The sequence below is a fragment of the Strongylocentrotus purpuratus genome, unplaced genomic scaffold (assembly GCF_000002235.5).
Source record: "Strongylocentrotus purpuratus isolate Spur 01 unplaced genomic scaffold, Spur_5.0 spur5_scaffold_4, whole genome shotgun sequence".
In the NCBI taxonomy this organism is placed as follows: Eukaryota; Metazoa; Echinodermata; class Echinoidea; order Camarodonta; family Strongylocentrotidae; genus Strongylocentrotus; species Strongylocentrotus purpuratus.
This window is the reverse complement of record NW_022145610.1, coordinates 32,859,846-32,883,765: the sequence shown is the minus strand read 5'-3', so window position 1 is coordinate 32,883,765 and position 23,920 is coordinate 32,859,846. Positions and strand designations below refer to the sequence as shown.

Sequence of the window (23,920 nt, the reverse complement as noted above, 5' to 3'; positions counted from 1 at the left end):
AATAAAAATCCAGAAGGCTATAAAGAATCAAAGAGGTATGGTATTCCTTTAAAACTGCCCTTCTTATCATGATGATAGAGATAGCTGTAAATTAATTTTACCATGGTATATACAGGGTGGGCCATAAACAAACAAAACAAACAAAATGAGAATGAACCGATGAGTAAGAAGTCCCTTACAGTCTGGGTCCAGCTGAAGGTTAATATTACACAATTTTAATAATGTGACAATCTTCTTGAACAATTGCCCAATGTTCCTCGTTCATAAACTCTCACATTATTATCGGTAGAATCTCTAGTAATCCCTATTAGATACAGGACAATAACGCACAGCTGACTCAGAGAGGGTTATGCGAGGCTCAAACGTTTCTGACCGCAATTTTTCCATGAATTCTCTTTAAAGTGCTCGATAAAGAGTCTGTACATTATCATGTTTAATCAGTAGCCTTTTCCTTTTTTATTGGATTGTTATCTGCACTGTATATACTCTAGAGAATACTTGTATGTATCAGCTACATATACATCTATGATGTATCCACCACTAGTGATTTTGGTTTTTTGAAGACAGAAAATCTTACATGTAGCTGAAAAGAAGTGGAAAGGGAGTAACAAAAACAAGGGGGAGGGAAAAGAATATTATTTTGAATAATCTAGATTTCCCTAACTCCACTCTTAATGTAAAATTATTGTGAAGCAAAGCATGATTATTAATACAATATGCATTAAACTGAACTCAAAGACATTTACAACTTATAGGCCTATCCAATACACAAGCACTAGTGAACTGAATTATGACCCCCCCCCCCCCCCACTTCCCATGTTAGTATTTATGTAAATGAACTCATGTGTATTCTTTACAAATATGTAGATCATCCTGGGAAAAAATTATGAAATAAAATTATGACTTGGAAAGGAATTAGAGTATAAGAGCAACTAGAATTGCAGAGAATAGAGAAGTTTGGAGAACTGTTGCAATCAATCTCTGCAGGGGAAGAAGATCCATGGAAAATAATTGAACAAGTGGTCTAAATCTAAAGATCATATCAACATTATGTTCTGTCTTTCCCTTTCATTACATTAAATTGCATTCCTTGAAATGCAAATTGGTAATCATCCAATTTATCTGACCCTAGTTAATCCTATAACTACAGAAATAACCCTGCTCTGTGAATTCACATTTTGTCATCAGCTTTTATTCCCATGATGTGCATGGGCTTTAAATGCATGTGTTGGATTCTTATTTAAGGGATTGTCAATGCATTCTGTGGCTGTGAGAACGATATACATGTATTGTCTGTTAAGAGCCAGAAGGGCATTTAACTTTTTCAAGTATTTGAGTTAATGCCCTTTTGGCTGTCAATAGATGAAATCAAAGAGAGCAGAGTTACATATATATTGTAAGACCTCATTTGGAAGATAATATCTAGTGACCAAGCCCTTTTTTATCTTGGGTGAGAAACAGAAAACCTCCCTCGCTCATTACATGTACATCAGATAATATCCAGGTTCAAGTGAGAACCTCTCCCTCTCTCTCTCTCTCTCTCTCTTCTCTCTCTCTCTCTCTCTCTCTCTCTCTCTCTCTCTCTCTCTCTCTCTCTCTCTCTCTCTCTCTCTATGAATGTACTACATCAGATAAAACCCAGGTTCATATCCTGTCCAAGAACTCCACAATCAAGAGCATCAGTGACATTGAAGGATTAAATATGGGATTAAAGACCGTGAAGTAAGCTTTGTGATTTAAGACCCTGGGATAATCTACTTCACATATTTAGTAATATTATATTATAGTGATGACACTTGGATGGATATGTTGAAACACTTTTTCTGAATAAATGATCTGAGGAATGGGATGTTGCCAATTTGCGAAGATCAACTTATACTAAGAAAGAAATTTGAAAAGAAAATGATTCAAATTGTAATTAATTTGATAGGAAAGCTCATATCTTGTTGCTTTATTTCTTAATATTCTAGGTCATACCTAATGTTGGAGTATTCCCTTGATTATATCTCTCTGGCCCATATTTTCTTTTGGAATGTGTTTTTTGCTTTGGAAACAGTGTCAATCAGTATTTCAGCACTTGTAACTTGACAAATGGACAAATAAGTAATTTGTATAAATTAGGCCTTCGAGGGCTCACCGTGAAATATAGAAATGCCTTGAAATAACATTTTTCTATGTAGGCCTAGATTTTCCTTCCTCTGTTTTTCACTTTTGTCCTATTCACTTTCATCCTATCACCTTTTTTTTCTTTTTCTCTTCAACAAAGTTCAATCTCGCTTCATTTCTTGTACCAATATATATCCCTGAAAGTGGGAAGGAAACGTGCAATCACGGTTGCCATGGCAACTGCCGTGCACATTCAGGAAGTATGCCAAAGTAGTCGCAGGTGTTTATGGAGTGGGGAAAAGGAGACCATTGTCCGACCTCCTTTCCTGATTAGATTTCTCGAAACTTTTCTCGCTCGGTGTAGCAGAAGATTTCTGTTTCTCAGAGGAAGGAGATGGCTAAACTTGGAGTTATCGTGTTGAGACTTTAACAATATAATGAGCTTGATTCTAGGGAGGGGGGGGGGGTTGAAAAGCTCCTTGGCTTTGCCTTTTACCTTACGATCCTCGATATGCCCCTCACAGACAGTGTGGGTGACATTGTGCAAAGTTAACCTTCATGAAGGACTTGCTAATCATGATTAGTTTGACAAATTTTCTTATCTTCTCTCATGCTTTTTGTTAAAAAAGGAAATTATTTTGAACTGAATCAAAAGCTTACATTTATATATCAAAGGAACCAGTTCACTATAATGATAATAATAGTAATCATTAAATTATTATTGCCTTATTTCAGGCTTCCAAAGGATTTTATAGCACTAAGTATTCAATCGTTTTCAAACACTTTTCAGTGCTTTTTCTTTGATATAAAATTTCTGTATCTCTCTCTGGAGAGAGAAGAAAATAATGTGTTCATCAAGTATAAAGAAAAATTGCTTGTAGACTAGATTTGACTAAAATATGTAGTAATCAATCATGTTCATCAGGGATATGAAATTACAAAATTACAGAAATTGAATAATAAGTATTTACTTAATAATGAAACCAATCCCCAAAGTGTATTCACGTCATGAATGGAGATCTAATTTTTGTGAATAGTCATTTACACCGCCCCCTCTTAACCCATACCGACCAGGATCCCACCACATACAGGCTTTGTCTGAGCCAAAAAACCAAAATAAATGTATGGCTTTAATGCTGGATCTAATTTTAGCCCTTCTCAACACGTTCGTAACCCCGATCATAATCTGTCATATAAAAGGAAATCATTTGGGGTAGTATTAATCATAGAAGTCAGGGCAGTTGAGGTTTGTAAAAAAAACTTTTAAATTGGTAAGTTAGCATAGAAACTAAAAGTCCACAGAAACAAAATTTGATTATACGCTATACCCATTTACAGTATTGCTGTTGGGCTCTAGCTCGTGATCAGGTACCTCCAAGCTTTTTCTATCTCCCTCCCCCCCCCCCCCCCCCCCCAAAAAAAAAAAAAAAAAAAAAAAAAAAAAAAAAATTAGGATTCATAGTTTGCAGTTATTTTTTTACAAGCACACATACCTCGAAAAGGGTTTTGCACGCTTACCATTGCCCCCTTGCCTCCAAGAAGTCATTCTATCTGTTTGGAGCCAGAAGGGCATTAAATCATACCTTTAACACAGATTTAACACCCTTTTGGTTCCCAACAGACGGTTACATCTACACTGCACACTATTCCATTTGTATTCTTTCAAACCTGATGATGAGTGTACTTGAAATGAATACAACGGATAGTGTGGTATTGTCCATATGAATCATCTAAAATATATCTGCTATTTATATAGATTTGTATCCGAATGGGAATGGTGCCAAAGCAGACACATACAGTATGTGTAAAACAGATTTAGCATGAGCATTAAATGGCAACATAAACCGCATTACAACTGTGTGGTGGAAACTTCAGTCAAATAATTCTTAACAAGTTTAGTGCCATAGGCCTTTTGAAACACTGAAATTGGATATTTCAAGTGATATATTATGACAAGTGTAATTTGTTTTTCTTCTAGAAATCTAATAATGATGATGATGATAATATTGGATGGTTTTTATAGCGTTCATATCAGGCGCGGATCCAGGATTTCTTAGGGGGGGGGGCCCAAATTTGAAATTTTGCGAGCCAAATATTGGTACGTAATGGTGACCAACAGTGACATAATGCGGGGGGGTCTGTGCAGGAAGGGGCGAGTTTCCCCCTCCCTCCTCCGCGAAACGCGGAAGCTTTGACGTTTTATTAACTTATTAGAGAAAGAAGACGATTCGTTGTACCGTTCTCGAAAAAATTCTCGTCTGAATTAAGTTTTTCACCTCCCGCGCGAAGCGCGGAAAATTTTACGATTTATTTAACTATTAGAGAAAGAAGACGGTTAGTTGTAGAGTTTTCGACTCTTAATCCTCGTCTGAATTCAGGTTCCCCCCCCTCTGCGCGAAGCGCGAAAGCTTTTAAGTTTATTTAACTATTAGAGAAAGAAGACGATTCGTTGTACCGTTTTTGAAAATAATCCTTGTCTGAATTTAGATTGTCCCCCTCCCGCGCGAAGCTTGGAAGCTTTTACGTTTCATTAAATCATTCGAGAAACAAGACGATGCGTTGTACAGTTCTCGACTCTTAATCCTCGTCTGAATTCAGTTTTCCTCCTTCCGCGCGAAGCGTGGAAGCTTTTACGATTCATTAAATCATTAGAGAAAGAAGACGATTCGTTGTACCGTTCTCGACTCTTAATCCTTGTCTAAATTCAGTCCCCCCCCCTCCCCCTCCTGCACGAAGCGCGGAAGCTTTGACGTTTCAATAAAATATTAAAGAAAGAAGACGATTCGTTGTACCGTTTTTGAAAATAATCCTCGTCTGAATTTAGATTTTTCCCCTCCCGCGCGAAGCGCGGAAGCTTTGACGTTTCATCAAAATATTAAAGAAAGAAGACGATTCGTTGTACCGTTTTTGAAAATAATCCTCGTCTAAATTTAGATTTTCCCCCTTCCGCGCGAAGCGCGGAAGCTTTTACGTTTCATTAAATCATTCGAGAAACAAGACGATTCGTTGTACAGTTCTCGATTCTTAATCCTTGTCTAAATTCATCCCCCCCTCCCCCTCCTGCGCGAAGCGCGTAAGCTTTGACGTTTCATTAAAATATTAAAGAAACAAGACGATTCGTTGTACAGTTCTCGATTCTTAATCCTCGTCTGAATTTAGTTTTCCCCCTTCCGCGCGAAGCGTGGAAGCTTTTACGAATCCTTAAATCATTAGAGAAAGAAGACGATTCGTTGTACCGTTCTCGACTCTTAATCCTTGTCTAAATTCAGTCCCCCCCCCCCCCCCCTCCCCCTCCTGCGCGAAGCGCGGAAGCTTTGACGTTTCATCAAAATATTAAAGAAACAAGACGATTCGTTGTACAGTTCTCGATTCTTAATCCTCGTCTGAATTTAGTTTTCCCCCTTCCGCGCGAAGCGTGGAAGCTTTTACGAATCCTTAAATCATTAGAGAAAGAAGACGATTCGTTGTACCGTTCTCGACTCTTAATCCTTGTCTAAATTCAGTCCCCCCCCCTCCCCCTCCTGCGCGAAGCGCGGAAGCTTTGACGTTTCATCAAAATATTAAAGAAACAAGACGATTCGTTGTACAGTTCTCGATTCTTAATCCTCGTCTGAATTTAGTTTTCCCCCTTCCGCGCGAAGCGTGGAAGCTTTTACGAATCCTTAAATCATTAGAGAAAGAAGACGATTCGTTGTACCGTTCTCGACTCTTAATCCTTGTCTAAATTCAGTCCCCCCTCCCCCTCCTGCGCGAAGCGCGGAAGCTTTGACGTTTCATCAAAATATTAAAGAAAGAAGACGATTCGTTGTACCGTTCTCGACTCTTATTCCTTGTCTGAATTCAGGTCCCCCCTTCCGCGCGAGAAAGAAGACGATTCGTTGTACCGTTCTCGACTCTTAATCCTTGTCTAAATTCAGTCCCCCCTCCCCCTCCTGCGCGAAGCGCGGAAGCTTTGACGTTTCATCAAAATATTAAAGAAAGAAGACGATTCGTTGTACCGTTCTCGACTCTTATTCCTTGTCTGAATTCAGGTCCCCCCTCCCGCGGAAGCTTTTAATTTTCATTAAATCATTAGAGAAAGAAGACGATTCGTTGTACCGTTCTCGAAAATAATCCACGTCGGAATTTTGTTCCCCCTCTATCCCGCGCGAAGCGCGGAAGCTTTTATGTTTCGTTAAATCATTAAAGATTCGTATTATAGTTCTCGCCTCTGGATCCTCGTTTGAATTCAGGTTCCCCCCCCCCTCCCGCGCGCAAAGCGCGGAAGCTTTGACGTTTCATTAAGATTAAGAGAGAAAGAAGACGATTTGCTGTACCGTTCTTGATTCTGAATTTCAAAGATATCCTTTGTCTGCTCCTTTTTCTTCCTACGCCCCCGCCTGGCTACGTGCCTGCGGTCCGATAAACATATTTTGATACCTTGTCCGACCCCGCAAGCTCAGGGGTTTAAGGCAATAATTTACGGTCAGATAAGCATTCAGGGGCCCGCCTTAGGGCCCCTGGTGGGGTCGAGACGGCGGAGCCGGCCCCGGAAGCTCAGGGGTTTTAGGCGTTTAACTAAGGTCCGATGAGCTTTTTTTTTGTATACCTTATTTTTTTTGTGACACTGGTAGGACACTATTGGCGTGGGGTACAGGGGGCAGAGCCCCCCCCCCCCAAATCAGGGGTTTTAGGCATTAAATTACCGTCAGATAAGCATCTATGGGCCCCCGTAGGGCCCTATAGGTGGAGTCCATGGGGCAGAGCCCCCGAAGCTTAGGGGTTTTAGGCATTTAATCCAGTTCAGATGAGCATATTTTGATGCCTCATTATTTTTTAACACGGGCAGTTAACTATTCTCTCTTTCTTGCTCTCATTCTATTTTATTTCTCTTTATTACACTTTTTCAAAAAAAGTGTAGGGGGTGGAGGGAGCTCGAGGCTCCCGATTCCTGCCGTACCTCGGGCCCTGACATGTAGGAATCTCAAGAATCATATTTCTTGCCTGGCTGTAAATTTAGGAATTTGTCATTTTCCAACAAACACATACAAACGTATAATTTACTAAAAAGTGAGAAAAAATCTCGGAAATTAAGTAATTTCAGCATTATTTGTAATCCACGGTTGTGGAATTAGAAATAAACCACGTTTGAGTTTGATTTCCCCCAAGCCCCCCCCCCCCCCCCATCAGTACGCAAGTATCTCCTCTTTTCCTTTTTTCTTTCCCTTTCCTTCCTTCTCTCTTATTTTTTTGATTTGGGGGGGGGGGGTCAACAGCCTGGGAGGCAAGGCTCTTTCGGCCCCCCCCCCCCCCCCCGATCTTCTTCTTTCCCCTTTTCTTTTTTCTTCCACTTTTTTCTTTCCCTTTCTCTCTTCTTTCCCTTTCCCTTCTTTTCCTTTCTTCTCTCTCTTTTTTTTTTTTTTTTTTTTTTTTTTTGCGGGGGGGGGGGGGGGGGGCCAAGGCCCGCTCGGCCCCCCCCCCCCTGGATCCGCGCCTGGTTCATATCCACCATGCAATGTGCTATAAAGGCATTCCATTGTTTACAATGCCTTCTTGGATTGTGAAACACATATAGAACTGATGTTTTTGCAACGATAAAAAAAAAGGGCATTAAATAATTGAAAGTATATTTCATTCAATTGTACTTGTGATTAATGTTCACGATTGACAGATTTGTGTACATGTACATGGAGACTCATTTTTTCGGTCATTCACTATCCATTAATTTAACCTTTCCAGTATTATACATTACTGAATTTGAGTATTTATAAGAATTAAATAATTTACGTTTATTTTTCCTTTTAACAGAACTATCACCTGATGCACCCAAGTTTCAGTTCTCTGTCTGTGAGGAAGTGGACTTTATGATGCTCGGCTCCTTGGGATACCATGATATCAGGGAGATAGATAGCCAGCTGATAGCAGAACAACTCACACAGATGGAAGCTGTAAGTAGTTGTATTGTGGTATTACCACTACCACTACCAATAATTGGTAGTGGTACATGTAGTGGTAGTGGTATTGGTAGTGGTACATGTAGTGGGAGGGCAGTGGTATTGGTATTGGTATTGGTATTGGTATTGGTATTGGTGGGGGTAGTGGTAGTAGAAGGCCAGTGGTAGTGGTAGTGGTAGTTGTAGTGGTAATTGAACTGGTGGTTCGGTAAAAAATAATACAATTTTCCCTTGTAGAGAAAATTGATCAGGGAGCAGTTGTCTCTAAAACATAATGTAAAACCAGTTATTAGAAATGCTTTGATACAGTGGACAATTTTTGATGTTATATTTGCAAATTGCATTTATTACATTTTGTTAGGTAGAGCAAGCCATTTTGTTTGTCCTACTTAGCAACAACTAATATATGCAAATTGCTTTCTGACCATTGAAATACAATTATTTGTAACATATGAATGAAATAATTTGCCTCAAGTCACTTCACAAAGACGCTTGCATTAAAGTTGGTTACATTAATGAAATAGCCTATTTGATTGCATTCCCTAATGAACCTCACTAATGGGAATTCATCTCTCCCCAATTGGATATTGGACGTGCTTTTGTCAACGTTTAGATGACGTGTTCTACGGCTAATTTTACATTAGTGGTTAAAGTGGTTAACCTCATCAGGTGGTCCTGTCACATGACCTTACTTTCAACATCACTATTATATACTTGCGTGATGTATTTTGGAATAATACCTGTACCATGATTCAATCTCGAGCTCAGATGTAGTCCCTCAGTACTGCTTTCACGTGGTGTGGTTAGGGAAATGCCTATACTATTTTTGTCTCTTCTCGGATACCCCCTTCTTTATTTTTGTGATGTGTAAGTTAGTGCTGTTTTTAGAAAGTGCTTCATCACTCAACTGTTTAGTACCTCTTTAAACACACTTTCAATTTTGTATATGCTAGTCACTTTTTTTGGCTAAAAATAAACAGGAGCAGTGAGTTATTTATTGTGGAAAGCTAAAAGTAGCTCTAGTTAATTTGAAAATAGTTCTGGTTTGAAATATTAAAAATGTACATAAAATACCACAAGGTGATTGCAGTATTAGTGCAATAATTAGTGCTGTATTGATAAATAAGCTTCTTTTACTTTGCTCTAGTACAATTGTATACATGCATGCAAATGTATTGTTTATGATACATTTAAGTCAGCAATTACTTGCTAAATTACTTTTATTTTATGAAATGATTTGTATCATGTTCTATAGTACCATTTTGTGTAATGTCAGAAATAAGAGGACGATACCTCTGTGTGCCTTGCAGTAGTCTTCCTAGCATTATTTTGTAAAAAATTGAACATGAGATGATAACTTATTACCATTTCCTCTGTTATTTCTGTCATCTTACAGGATCTCTTTCGGAAGGTCATCCCTCAGCACTGCCTAGGGTCTATCTGGTCAAGGAGAGACAAGAAGCATGGCGTTGACCCCATGACGGTCGCAGCAACGGTCAACCAATTCAATGACATCACCATGAAGGTCATGTCGACCATCTTAGAAGAGAAGTCTCTAAGACCAATGACGAGGGGTCTCATTATCACCAAATGGATCGATGTCGCCCAGGTAATAGATATAAATTGTTTTTTTCAGCCATTAGCTAGTTCGGTTGGCACATTTTAGGCAAAAAATGTCATGTTTTCATGAGATATTAGAGAGATCATTGCAAATTGTAGTTTGTTACTTAAAGACTGTTTTGTTGTTGTATGGGAAGCATTGAAAGTGACCCTCAAATAACCTTTCCTATATAGTTTCAGATTTCATCACGTGCCGTGAGAATAAATTTCAGTCAAAACATTTCAGGCTTTCATGATTTAATGCACAAACTTGGTGAAGTTTCAAGCTGTGGATACATGCACATGTCTGTAATATATCAGCTCACAGACCGATCGCATGATTGGTAATGTTGTGATTTGGATGTTGTAATAGGGATGTTTTGATCAGGATGTAGAAAAAGATCGGGTATATCATCTGGAATGATCTCTAAGCTGAAATTACAACTCATGTTGATATTTGTATCCTCTCGCTAGCAAAACAACATGGGTCAATTAAGCAATTGACCTTCATCTCACTTTTGCCTACAAATAAGGAGTAATAAATAAATATATGGAATTTGATGTGTGCAGGTCAGATCTTATGCATTTTATGTTATTATATACATGTAAGTCAAAGTTAAATGATATTTAATTCTATTGGTAGACATTGTAAATCTAAATGTGATGCATTGATAAATCCAAGACTTCACACTTAAACTTCCTTAGTGAGCAGTCTTGCAGTAGGAAGTCCAGAATGAAATGTTAAGGGTTTGTGCTCATTATGCCCCTATTAAAAGTTAGAAATGGGAAGAGGGGTGGGGGTCTTAAGTTAAAATTTGGGGTACTTGTGCATCAAGCCCCTTTGAATGGTTTGCTCTGATTAATTGCAAAGCCTGCTCGATAGTGGATTACTAGGAGAAAAATAATAGATTATTGGACATTTCAGACTAATAGTATTGTACAACATTTGGGAAAAAACATCAATGAGGTCACAATTCAAATTATTTCATCATGAGGTTTAACCCATAAAAGCTCAGTATATACAGTAGGTATATGAATGATGCCCATGTGCTTTAATGACCCTTTTATCACATAATTGTATCACTTTCACAATGAAAGATTTCAGTATGATTCATCAGGCCAAGTTCATTCAGTTTTGATGTTAGTTTCAGGTTTATCCACTAACTCGTGCAATACCCAGACAGTACAATATTACACAGTAAACACACAGAAAGCATGATATACTATGAGAATAGAAACTCTCAATACATGCCACTTGTATGAAATCATAGAGGGATCACAGTCAAAGTGCTATTTAACATTTTGACAGGGCTTTGTAATACACAAGTAATTGATAAAGATATTTACACAAATTTAAACCATGAAAAACAAGTAAAATATCTTTCACAAATATGATGTACATGTAGATGTAATTACTAATGAACGTTATGATGGTAAATTATTGCTCTCATTGTCTTTGTGCATTTGACAAAAGGAGTTAAAAGACAATGTTGTAATTTTGATAGGATAATTCCAATGAATAGATAGATAGATATTTAGTTTTATTCAAGTACTGATTAAAAAGTCCGAAGACTAAACAAGCCAGTTTACAATATAAAATGCATAACAAAAAATATAACAAGGTAAAAAAAAACACATGGATGAATTAAATCATTAATAAGTAAAAAAAAAATATAATAAGTATATAAGTATATAATAATAAGTAAATAAATAAGTATATACAATTACCATAAATAATTATATATAATACGATCATTGCTACAGTGAAAGGACTTGGAATTCAAATTAGAAACAAATTAAAACAGCTTTGGGAGATCATACAATTACCATAAATAATTATATATATGGATTTGTCAAAACAATCTTTTGATACACAATTCAGCCATACTCATATTCACATTGTGCATTTCATTGTTCTTATATCCATTGCAGCATTTTAATGATACCAAAATCTCAACAAAACTATATCCATTTAATAATTTGCTTCTATGATGGACAATATTTTGGAAATTATTAGAATGCCATCCTCTAATATAAACATCATCCTGATGATGAACTTTCAAACATGTTTTTCTTTGTGCACTTAATTTTATTTCTTTCATTCATGCAGTGCAATTTTTTTGTAATAACGGGTAAACTTTATCTTTATCTTGTATTTTCTAGTCATGTAGAGAGCTGAAGAACTTCTCAGCTTTGAAAGCGATCATCTCGGCCCTACAGTCTCATCCTATTCATAGGTTAAGAAGAGCATGGAGTTCAGTACCCAAGTAAGTCGGCGCAAATTTGTCATCTTGTAGAAGGAAAATTGTTCTTGACAGCAGTGTTCTCTCATGAATGAGATTTTTTTGGTTGAAAACACCAAGTATGAACAGAGAATGAACTTGAAATGCTGCAGCTGAGGAAAGGTGGATTGGGATATTTTCAACCATTTCACTTGATAACAATTAACTGATCTATTTGATTTAATTAAAAATTTAATAGTAGTTTCTATTGCATTTTAAAACTTCTACAACGTTTGTCACCTACTCATTAACTAAAATAACTCATTGCAAAATAATGCATGGCAAAGAATCTAGATGTCGTAATATTACACATTGAAAATAGACTTAATCTCGTTAATATCTTACAGAGTCAATTGGCAACAATATTTTGTACATATTCTACACGATCACATGTAGGTGTCCTAGATACTCTTTTATGAGTTGTTTATGAAACAGTATATTTGCCATCATTGATTTATTTCTAATGTTGTTTTTTTTCAGAGCAAGCATGGTACTGTTTGAAGATCTTGCCAATATCTTTTTAGATGACAACAATTTTGAGACGTGGAGAGAAATCATCAACAAGGTATAATAATTAGTCATAATTTCTTTGATAAAGTATATTAGTTTCCTTTCAGTGATTTGACATTTACTCATATGTAGCTGTGCTGTTATGAATGCATGATATCCATAGCAACACATTTCACAAATATATTTGCGAAGAGTGTGAAATCATTTTGTGACTGAATGCTGAGATGTAGAGTGCAAAGTTACATTATATTTATAGATGTGTTATATTTTAGATGTGTGTACTTAAACATGTAATACTTTAGATGTTAAAGTAGAAGAAATATACAACTGTCGCTGGTTCTAAGATGAATGTAAATTTATTCAGCCTCTTTAAAATTATTTTGTGTTATAGAAAATATAAAAAGACATATTTTGTGCTACTGGTCTTAATTAATTATGTATCTTTCTCTTTCCTAAAAAACACAGGAAGGTACAGCCAAGTTTGCCACGGTTTCACCGAGGAGCAGCAAAAAAGTGACGCGGTCATTACGCAAAATGATGAGCTCAGATAAACTGGTAGTACAGAGGAGAGACTCGGTAATTATATTATTCAAATTATCCCCCCAAATGTGGAAATTCACTTAAATCGGGGAAAAATAAAGATTATCATTTTCGTCTTCCTCAAATGTATAAATTACTGTTAAGATTTTGTATACATTTTAAATTGTATTCGTTATTATGAATTGTATTTTGTTGGAAATGAAAAAATAAGAAATAAATGAAAATGAAATCATTGGTCCCAAATGAAAGTAGTCAGTGTCTTGTGTTTTGTGTCCAGGCAGTATCCCCTTGATGATTTTCTTTGATGGTATTTTAGTGTGTAACAAGCCCTCATTAATGATCCTGAGATTTTGAAACTCCACCTGGGTGAAGTCAGGAAAAGTCAGAGGAAAATCAGGGGAAATAGGGTAAAGGAGGGAAGAATCAACAAATTTGTTTTCAGGATATGCTAGGAACCCTACCTCAAAGATAGTGTGTGAAGTGATGTTCACATTCTTTATTCTTCATAACTGTTAATGATATATATATATATAAATTATTGTTTTTTAACTTTTCTTCTTGTTAGTGGCATAGCAAAGTGAATGGGACGGTGCCGTATCTTGGGACATTCCTGTCAGATCTAATCAAGATAGACTCAGCCTTCCCTGATACAGTAGAGGATGGACTCATTAACTTTGAGAAGAAGAGAAAGGTACCGTATTCAGTTCATTCTCATCAACTCTGAATCTTGAAATGATAATCCCTTTCTGGGGGTTTTTCACATGGATCCTAAGTTGAACTTATCTCTAAGTTGGTCTTAACAATTATGGAAAGCCGTTCGCATCCTTGAAAACATATTTGTAAGGGTTATTTTAAAAGGCATAAAATGTAGATTCAAATTATTCATATTTTCTATTATCATGGGAGATTTCATGTTCTTGATGGGGACTTTATGAAAAGTCTAAAATACTTTTGAATATATTTCATTATAAGGCTACAAATGGCTTTCCATAATATTAAGTCTAAGTTAGAGTTAAGTTCGACTTAGAATCTTTGTAAAACACCCCCCAGTTGTTCCTAGCAGCTACCCCATGATTGTAATATATGCTGTGCCTCAGTGTGAGGTGTCACAGTGAAGTAATTAATTACATTTCCACACATATATGTACAATGAGATGTGATCATGCACCGTGCTAGTAAAACATGCCTCTCTGTTTATAGTATGTGGGACCGAAAAGGAGGCTGCATCACAGGAATGACCGTTAGTGCCGCCTCGCTAATTGTACCGGTAATTGGTGATTTGACAACTGGTAGATGGTTCCAGATTCTCATTATTTTTGTGTTTTTAGTGTTACCGTGTACCAATGTGATGATTTCTTTTACATAGGCATCCTCATTTCTAAGTGATTTTCTTTGAAATACATTTTTTTTAATTCTCTACTTATTCCTTAAAGGTAAAGACCAGTTATGGTCATGCGATTGCATTGTGAAAGAAACGTTGTGGAATCGATCAGAAAAGGTTGATCATCTAGCATCTAGCATCTGCAAGGTTCTGGGATCATCAAAATGATAAGAAATTTGGCCCATTCTTCGTAAAGTTACAAGCACTATACGCAGAAAGATGTATATGGGACTACCCTATATCTCTCACAGACCATGAGAGAAACAAATTTACCAAATATATGAATTAGTAGGCAGTTTCCCGGCAAATTTTTTATCATCATGCATTAGTCAAAACATATTCTTTCACATGATTGGTAATGAGAGCTTCCATTTCATTTTTTGAAATTGGGGCGTTTCCAATACTGGTCTTTACCTTTAAGGCTTCCAAGTTTACCTTATACCTTAAGTAGTACACAACAGAATAAAGTAGGCATTGCCATGTACCAGCTAGTTCAAGGTTATAACCAATCTTTACAATCCATGATTTCTTTCTCTTGTGCCATAGGAGTTTGAAGTGATAGCTCAGATCAGATTACTCCAGATGGCAAGTAAGAGCTATCAGATTCTTCCAGATGATAAGTTCTTGGACTGGTTTAATGACATCAAAGTTCTCTCGTACCAACAATGGTAAGTTTTTGTTTCTAATACAGGGAATTTTCTTACCTAACATGTATATTTTGATTTTTTGTAATAGCTTATAATTTCATTTACCTTATATTTGATGTGCAATCTAATTTCCATGTAAGGTGTTTATTTTGTTAAAAAAAAAAATTAATAAGTAAATGATATGCAGGGGGTGGGGGGGGGGGTACAGGTTTATATTCTAAATAAATGAAATGCGAATGAAGGAGGTGACCAAGTTTGCATTGGATGAGAACAACAGGGATCGATGCAATCATTTTCTTCTTACATTTCCTCTCACCTTTCCCTTTCAATCTCCTTGTTTCTTTTCTCTTTTTCTCTCTTTTTTTTCTTTCATTTTTTCCTTTTTTCTCTCTTTCATTCTTATAGTCTTTCTTTCATTTATTCTTTCTTTCTTTTTTATTTTTTTTTCCTTCTCTTTTTCCTTCTTTCTTTCTTTATTCATTCATTCATTTATTTTTGGGCATTTGTTTGGGCGCTGTCATAGTATGATTATTGATTGATTCTGCTTTACCATCTCTGCATATAGCTGCACATTATCAGATGAGATGGAGTCACCAAACATCATGCCAAGCTCTGCTCCTTCCACACCAACTATGATGAAAACAGAGAAGCCCAAGACTTACAGGTAAATAAATCTTTAACAATACTAATAAAACTTACATGTATGCAATACCTAAAATTGCCTGATTCGTCTATATCTTGATATTTAGTATTTTTGGACTGCATTGAGAGAATCTGTCCAGGAGTTGCTTTAACTTGTTCATATAGGTAGCATGATGGCTGAGTGGTAGAGCAGTGGTCTCCTAACCGGGAGGTCCTTGGAATGAAACCAAGTCGACATGTTAGTGCCCTTTGGTAAGGCATTGGTAAGGCATTTGTTATATTACCAAGTCCCTCGGAGAGGACTTAAAGCCGTTGGTCCCCTGTTTGCTTACTTACACATATGCACATGCTTTTTCAGCAGTCAGGTAAAAAAAAAAAAACGCTGAAAAAAAAAAACCAATTGTCATTGGAGTAGAAATATTCAATATCCTGGAGAATTCTCTGTCAGTAAATTTAAAGAATGATGGAAATCTTGCGGAAAATGGAACACATTGAAATAGGATGCATTGGAAAGAGCACACAAACATTTGCATACAGGGTTCTGGGTTGGGTATTATGTGAAAACTATTAAATATATTGATATAATGATGTTTACAGGCAAAGAAGAATTTTGATAATATGCAGGGTTCTGTTAAACAATTTTCTCCACACTTTGATTCAGTATGTATTAGCAATATTTTATGTTATTTTGTTGCTTTTAAGCTATTGAACATGTTGAATAATTACACTAATTTAGACAGTAACGCCTGTATAAAGCGCCCTATAAATGTAATTATTATTATTATCATTATACTGTTTAATAACTCTTAATCTACACCCAAATGCTTAATTAATCTACCCTACCCTAGTCCTACTAAAGAATCTCCACCTAGAGCTGCACGCAGAAGACTGTACCCTCATTTCCATCTTGGTAACCGGACACGCCCAGTGTCCACCCCTCCCCGCCCCATGTCAATGCTCCTAACCTCTAAACACAGCCCCAATGACCCAGACGAGGTCAGTCCAGAGACCAGACCCCCCTCGAGGTCCGTCTCGGGCTTCACAAGACCTCTCTTCCCCACCCTCTGCTCCTCTCTCTCCCCTCCAAGAACCTGTCCCAACCCTAGTTTCTTGCTTACCCCGCTCTTACGTAGAAAGTTCTTCAGCTTCACCGCCGAGGACTTCAAGAATAGGACGAGCACCCACAGCACGACGGCAAGCACGACTTCGACGTCGAACTCCAACACGAACAGCAGCAATGGGGAGCGTCCGTGCCGCGTCAGGACCGGGCCAGAAGCTAAGAATCACAGTAGCACTAGCAGTATTAGCAGCAGCAGCTCATCAACGCCGTCATCAGATGACAGCATGAGCATCGCAAGCATCGACAATCAGCTACCTACCTCGGTACATTCAACGTCATCGACATCATCGTCGACGGCATCGGGTTCGACGTCTCTGTCAATGTCAACCATGTCTTCCTCAGCAGAAACTGCCAGCAGAGATTCAAGTCTGTTGTCAGTTGAGAATAGTCCAGCTAAATCTCCAAGGGTAAGATATGCTGAAATGTTTCTCTTACCTTGAAGTGATCAATGGGGGCAAGAAAGCTATTTCACTATGGTTAGAAGTATCATGTAATATTTGTTGTAGGGTTATGAAAACAGTTTAGTTGTTTATGACTTGGTTTAGTTGATAACCCTGATGGTTTGAAGTAAATTGAATTGAAAAGTAAATTGAAAAGTTGTGAAAATTAAAGTGCTAAACTCATAAACCCTTTTCAGATTATATGTATTAAAGGTAAAGACCAGTATTGGAAACGCCTCAATTTCAAAAAATGAAATGGAAGCTCTCATTACCAATCATGTGAAAGAATATGTTTTGACTAATACATGATGATAAAAAATTTCCTGGGAAACCGCCTACTAATTCATATATTTGGTAAATTTGTTTCTCTCATGGTCTGTGAGAGATATAGGGTAGTCCCATATACATCTTTCTGTGTATAGTGCTTGTAACTTTACGAAGAATGGGCCAAATTTCTTATAATTTTGATGATTCCAGAACCTTGCAGATGCTAGATGATCAACCTTTTCTGATCGATTCCACAACGTTTCTTTCACAATGCAATCGCATGACCATAACTGGTCTTTACCTTTAAGGTTAAAACTTCTGCAAGCACTGGTTGGTACATGCACATAGAAAAGAATGAAAAGGAAATTTTGACAATAAGAAAATGTATCCATATTTGTAGGTAAGTCTATAATAATAATAATGATATATAACATTTATTAGGCGCTTAATACAGGTGTTTCTAAGCGCACCATTGTCTGACTTAAGAGTCTACCATTAAGAGTTAAATTAAAATCAATTTAAGTTACATAAGGGAAAAATTATGTTAATTAAAATGAAATTAACATAGGGATACTGTAAGAAGAATCATACTGTGTTATTTACAAACCAATACATTATGCCCATTTAGGTTCTTGAGAAGAGCGAGATCAACCAGGTGATGCCTTTACTTTAATGGATATTCTTTCCTCTTGCTATCGTCTTTACAGGCCTTAAAACCATCTCTTTCGCTGAACTCCCTGCCGACCCTAGTCCGCCGGAGCTCTCTGACACCCACCAGCTCTCCAGGCATTGGTTGGGATTCACCCTCTCATTCGTGTCGCATCATCAGGGTCGGTCTGGATGAGCAGGAGGGAGACGGAAACATCTACAGGAGTCTTGTGGTAAGTGGCTTGCCTTGATAAAGAAGAAGTCCTGCCTATATCAGACATCAAGCTTATGGAATTAGAGTATAAAAGCAGTACTACAAAATCTCACCGACTGGGTGTTGTGGCATGCGCCTGTAATCCAGCTAACAACGGAAGTTACAAACTGATTCAGCCAAGCACGCAGGTTCAAAACTGAGTCACGTCTTTTGGATGGTGACGTTACAGGTCGGTCCCCAGATGTAAATAATCATATCTGATTGATACACGTCTGTAAAACCCAATACTCATACACATACACACACACACACACTGCCTCTGACTAATGAGTTGATCTAGCGGTACGTTCACTTGGTTTGCTCTCTGTCTTCACCTTCAAACTGACTCGAACAAACTCCAGTTTGAAACTGAGTCTTTAACGCACACACTCACACACTCACTGCCTAAAGACATGCTTTGATTCTTCAACTGAATATTAAGTAAGGACTGCAATAATCTGAAAGTAGGGTACTTTTTGTCACAAGATCAAGATCAAATCAAATCAGATCAGTATATGCAGAACTTGAGGATTTTTTTCCTTGTTTTGGCATCAGCTAGATTGAAAGGGATGTTGATTGCTTACATTCTCTTTTGACGTAATATGGGGTTATTTAGAAACCCTGCTCTGGACACTGAGATATGGCATGATCAAGAATTAAATATTTTGAAATCTTGTGATTCAGTTATACTTTCAAAGAATAATGTCTCAGACTAATGTAAAACTTCTAAACTGAGAATTGACTCATCTTGCTGTTGTTTTTATACGTTCTTCACATTTCTTTTGTAAAGATTACTCATCAAGAGCACACACCAAGCATCATCAAGAATGCTCTAACGAAACACCACACGCCAGAGCCTTGGGACTACCGTGATTTTGAGCTCATTCAACTACTAGATGAAAAAGGTAAATTAGGCCTAAAAAATAAAGATGTTGTATTGCCCTATAGGTGCCAAAACATGGGTCGGTCGGAAATCTTCTTTTTGTAAAAAAATATTTCTTTTCTTTTTTTCTCCCTCTTTGAGCTGATATTTCTCAGTTTTGAATGCTTTAATACAGTATGTTTTCTTCATTAAAATTTTTTTTTTTTTAAAGGCTGACCGTAGATTTCAAGATTTTGGGGTCGGTCCCAAAGAGCAATACAACATTTTTTTTTACGCCTTATGATCCACCATTGATGTGTAGAATTGAGAACTGAAGGACAGTCTAACAGACTATCCAGCATCTAAGGAGCTTTGTCACAAAGATCCTTTCTAATGTTTTGGAACAACACAATAACCGACGGGCCCCGTCTTATAAAGAGTTACGATTGATCCAAATCAATCGTAAGTCCTCCAATCAAACGCAAGTTTGCAGTCTCCTATCTCTTATGTACATAGTTACGATTGATATCATCGCACAAAAGTTGCGATTGATATCAACTCTTTATAAGACATGGCCCAGAATATGTATTTTTATCAAGTTACATATTGCATTGCTACTACACTTATGCAATGATAACATACTTGTACTAATAATGGTATTCTGCTTCAAAGTTTCCTTTCAATTTTCTTTGAAGAGTATCAGATACATTTATGGACAATGCACTCACTTAGTATTTCTTAATCTAATGTATTATATAGCATCTTGATAGAAAAGAAGTAGGAAAGATGGTCCAAGAGTTAATGAATCAAGTCAACAAGTTCAACCATACAACCAATCCACGAATGTTTAGGTGTGGTAACAAAAATTGAAATAATTATTCTGTTGACTAAAAACTCTTTCATACATGTATGATTATACTTGATTAGAGCATTTCCATTAGCCATTGCATCTGTAATGCCCTTCTGGGACCCGTTCTACAAAGCCTTTTTTCAATGACAAATGACAAAAATCAGTGACAAATCTGCTGATAACCAATCAGAAGCCAGGATTTCAGTAGCTTATAACAAAAAATGTCATGTCAAGTTTTGTGAAACACCCCACTGGTTGTCTCTTATCAATGCAATATCAAATCAACCCCTCTTTAATTTTTTTGCTTTCTTGTTTCCTTTCCTGCCACCATAGAACTCATCATACCTGCAGATGCTAATGTCTTTTATGCAATGAACACTGCCGCACAGCCTCATTTCCTTCTCCGCAAGAAGGTAGGAGACGGTGAGGAATCCAGCGCGAGCAGCAAGAAGAAAAGTGTGCGTGGAGGCAGCCAAAAGGGGTCAAAACGCCTCCACATCAAGCGCATGTCATGGGTCAAAGTTCGTGAGGAAGCCAGGTGAAAGGTCAAAGATGCCAGCCTGCATCTATAAACCAAGGCATGTTTCTTCATCATAAGTGTCGAGTGCGTTATCATCATTATGAAAACTAGCATAGAGGTTGCTATCATCGATGTGAAAAAAACACGCATGGAGAATTCATCTTGCCACGAAGGATGTTCCCTAAAATGACGATACATGTCACAGTCGGTAGCAGTGGCCATTGGGTCTGTGGAAGGATGGATGTTCCCTAACCTGTGAGGGGATATCTATTAAACTACTGTACGGTAGTGACAGCATGCATTCCGAGTCCACAGTATCAGTACTGTGTAGAGGGCAAACGTAGAGCATAGAACTTTTCACGAAGATGTTTGCTTTTGTGAAGAAGGCAGTGGGGATAAGCGAATTTGTCATTCAGAATGTTTATGGAGTTGATGCTAGTTCCTTTGACATTCCTTTCAGTGTCAGTGTTTTATTGAAAACCAAGTTAAAAGTTTTTTTTTTTTAAATATCACATTACAGTTGATTCCCTCCTGTATACAATTTCCATTTAATAGAGAACATAGTAAAATACACTTAATAATATTGCTGCCTTTTTTGTCTAGTAATCCCAATTCATCAAGTGAAAGAAATTACGTAACATTTTGAATCTCATTCAGACTTGACACCCCCAGAAGAAAAATAAGAGGAAAATAATCATGGCAAAAATAGGAACCATTTCATGTGTCAATGAATTGCAAGAGGCATTGTGGTAGGGATATTAAAGGGATCGTTTTACAATGTTAAATCTGAGATGCACGGCCCTACGTGTTATCAGTGCATGTGATATGGTGTTATATTGAAGCCCTAAAGAAATTGCGCTTCAAAATGATCAAGAAGTGCCTCAAAAAAGTAAAACTCTTTGAGTGACTGTAGTGTTATGAAAACCGTTTGGTTTCGAAATTTGATTTCGATTTTCAATCATAAATATCTTGATAATCAGACAGGTCATTGGCTTGTAAAAGTCATGGGGTTCCTGACTGACCTACAGGTTTATTATTATCATTGCAGCATGAGCTAAATCAAGAATTTTTTTAAGAACCTAAACCCTTTAACAAGAGCTACAAGTATAATTTGAGCTGGTTTACTTTGAATTATGGAGTGTTTTTATTTCTTTTGGCCGCTTGATTGGCTCGTTTCACTCTGATTAGGAATGATGAGCTGTCATTCTGATAAGTGGGTATTTATGTTTCAGAAATCAATTTTTACGATGTTTCACCCAATTAAAATATTAAAACAGAAAATGAAAATTCAGAGTTTTGTCTATAGTTTTAGTCATCCATGTGAATAAATTTCATAATTCAAATGAATCATGTTTTCAGGAAGAAAATCTGTTGCCACTTTTAGACCCAAATCTTGGATGAGTTTTTAAAACTTATGATTTGGAAGGGTTGGACATGAAAGAACCAGTTCTAACAAATGGAAGTAGGTAGATGGGAAGTTTAAAATTTCCCTCACTTTCAAAATCAATCATTTATAATGCTAAGGATTTTCTTTATCTTTTTCTATGACTGCTGCTCCTTTGTCACCTAGTCTTGGGCAATAGAACCATTAAAGCATGTGGCATTAATAGGAGGAGGCGCGATAGCTCAGTTGGTAGAGCAGTGGTCTCGTAATCCGGTGACCCAGGTTCGAAACCAAGGAGATGCGCTAGTGCCCTTTGGTAAGGCATTAATCCTCATTACTAGGTTCCTCGGAGAGGACGTAAAGCCGTCGGCCGTCTGGTTGCTTACAAGCATTTATGCTTTTTTAGCAGTCAGGTAAAATAACCATCACCACCAGTGACTGACTGATATCAATTTTTAAGGTCTTTCTGATCATACTTTTGTTATAAGATTGCTGCTCAAAATATTCTTATTCTTCCATTGCCAATTTTTGAAAGCTTTTCTCTTTCAACTAGTGCCTCTTGAACAACAAAATCAATCAGTCTTTATCAAATATGGTGTAACATCAATTTTCAAGGTTTTTTTCTTCCATTCTCTTGTCATGATATTGCTCCAAATACTGTTATTTCTTCCAAAGTCAATTTTAGAAAGTGGTTCTCCTCCATTTTGTGCTTCCTGAACAAAACAAACAATCATCCAATCAATGGTGTGATAGCCATTTTTCAAGGTATTTTGTAATCATTTTGTCATGATATTGATGATCAAAATGTTATTATTCTTAGCCAAGGGCAATTGTTGCCTCATTTGTGCCTCCTGAACAATACAATCATTCAATCATTGTGTAATATTCAATTTGAAGATATTTTTAAAATCATTTTGCTATGATATTGCAACTCAAAATAGTCTTATTTTTCAAAGCCATTTCCCCAAAGTTAATATATTACAGTTAATAATAGATAACTTGGGGACCATCCACTATCCTAATCTGTTTATATGCATGTATTTTATGTTTATGTTATTGTGTGAAGCATCTTATGCATTTTATATGGGTATCTTTTTAATGCCAATCTTGCCTTTTTTTCATGAAAATTCACAGACACACACTTTTTCGATATTACATAATTTTACAGTAACACCGTTTTGCAAGGACAGTTAATTCTTTAATGGTAAAAAATCTGTTTTCAGAAAAACTGGTCTTCACGTACTTCAATGAATTAAGTACTTTCCAGAAATCTCTAGGTTTTCTTTGAAAGAAAGAAATGGAGCTTGATGTTTTGAATAGACATATCCCCCGAGTTTTCATCTTTGCGACAATGGACTCAGGTCTCAGGCTACTTGTAATACATATTCACATGTTTGTTTTCAGCTTATTTTAACATTCAAGAGCCTACAATTCGCACAGTTTGCGAAAATACAACCCTCTGGGGAAAAAAATAACTTATACAGTTATGAATACATTTTTGGGTACATTTATTTAAATGTCTGTAGTATCATTACAAGATGAACATGTATGTATTTCTTGTTGACAACGATCATTTTTTTTGTCTATCCCTATTTTGTTACCACAAAGTGTCTGTGCATGTTGTTTTTTCCTAGTTTTTAAATTATTTGCAGCTTATACAGTTGCATCATCATTAGACCATCCTTACAACTCATTTTAATTTTTGTTTATTTGTTTTGATGCTGCAGTTAAAATAATGACAATCATGATTAAAACTTACTGTATACACTGTCAAGCCATCAGAATTGCAATGTTATGTTATTTAAGCAAATTTGTGATAATATTTTCATACACTGTCATATGAATAGTACATATTTCCTGGGTGTATTTCCTTATGAAAATCAAAGATTTATAGGCTAGGAATTAATAAGTTGAATTAGAATGAGACTTATCCATA

At 36.8% G+C, this 23,920-nt stretch overlaps 1 protein-coding gene across 3 annotated transcripts in view; it reads left to right on the top strand.

Annotated features, from left to right (window-relative positions):
• LOC579224 (ral guanine nucleotide dissociation stimulator) overlaps nt 1-21,098 on the top strand; it is a 47,305-nt gene extending 26,207 nt beyond the window's left edge. For all 3 annotated transcript variants that reach the window (XM_011665274.2, XM_011665272.2, XM_011665273.2), the window contains exons 6-17: nt 7,894-8,033; nt 9,436-9,648; nt 11,802-11,905; nt 12,401-12,485; nt 12,896-13,006; nt 13,536-13,661; nt 14,898-15,019; nt 15,564-15,662; nt 16,774-17,167; nt 18,175-18,348; nt 19,159-19,273; nt 20,414-21,098. In XM_011665274.2, the coding sequence (XP_011663576.2) occupies nt 7,894-8,033; nt 9,436-9,648; nt 11,802-11,905; nt 12,401-12,485; nt 12,896-13,006; nt 13,536-13,661; nt 14,898-15,019; nt 15,564-15,662; nt 16,774-17,167; nt 18,175-18,348; nt 19,159-19,273; nt 20,414-20,622 (1,892 nt within the window). In that variant the 3' untranslated portion in view covers nt 20,623-21,098. The remainder of the gene's footprint in view (nt 1-7,893; nt 8,034-9,435; nt 9,649-11,801; nt 11,906-12,400; nt 12,486-12,895; nt 13,007-13,535; nt 13,662-14,897; nt 15,020-15,563; nt 15,663-16,773; nt 17,168-18,174; nt 18,349-19,158; nt 19,274-20,413) is intronic.
• The last annotated feature ends 2,822 nt before the right edge of the window (nt 21,099-23,920 follow it).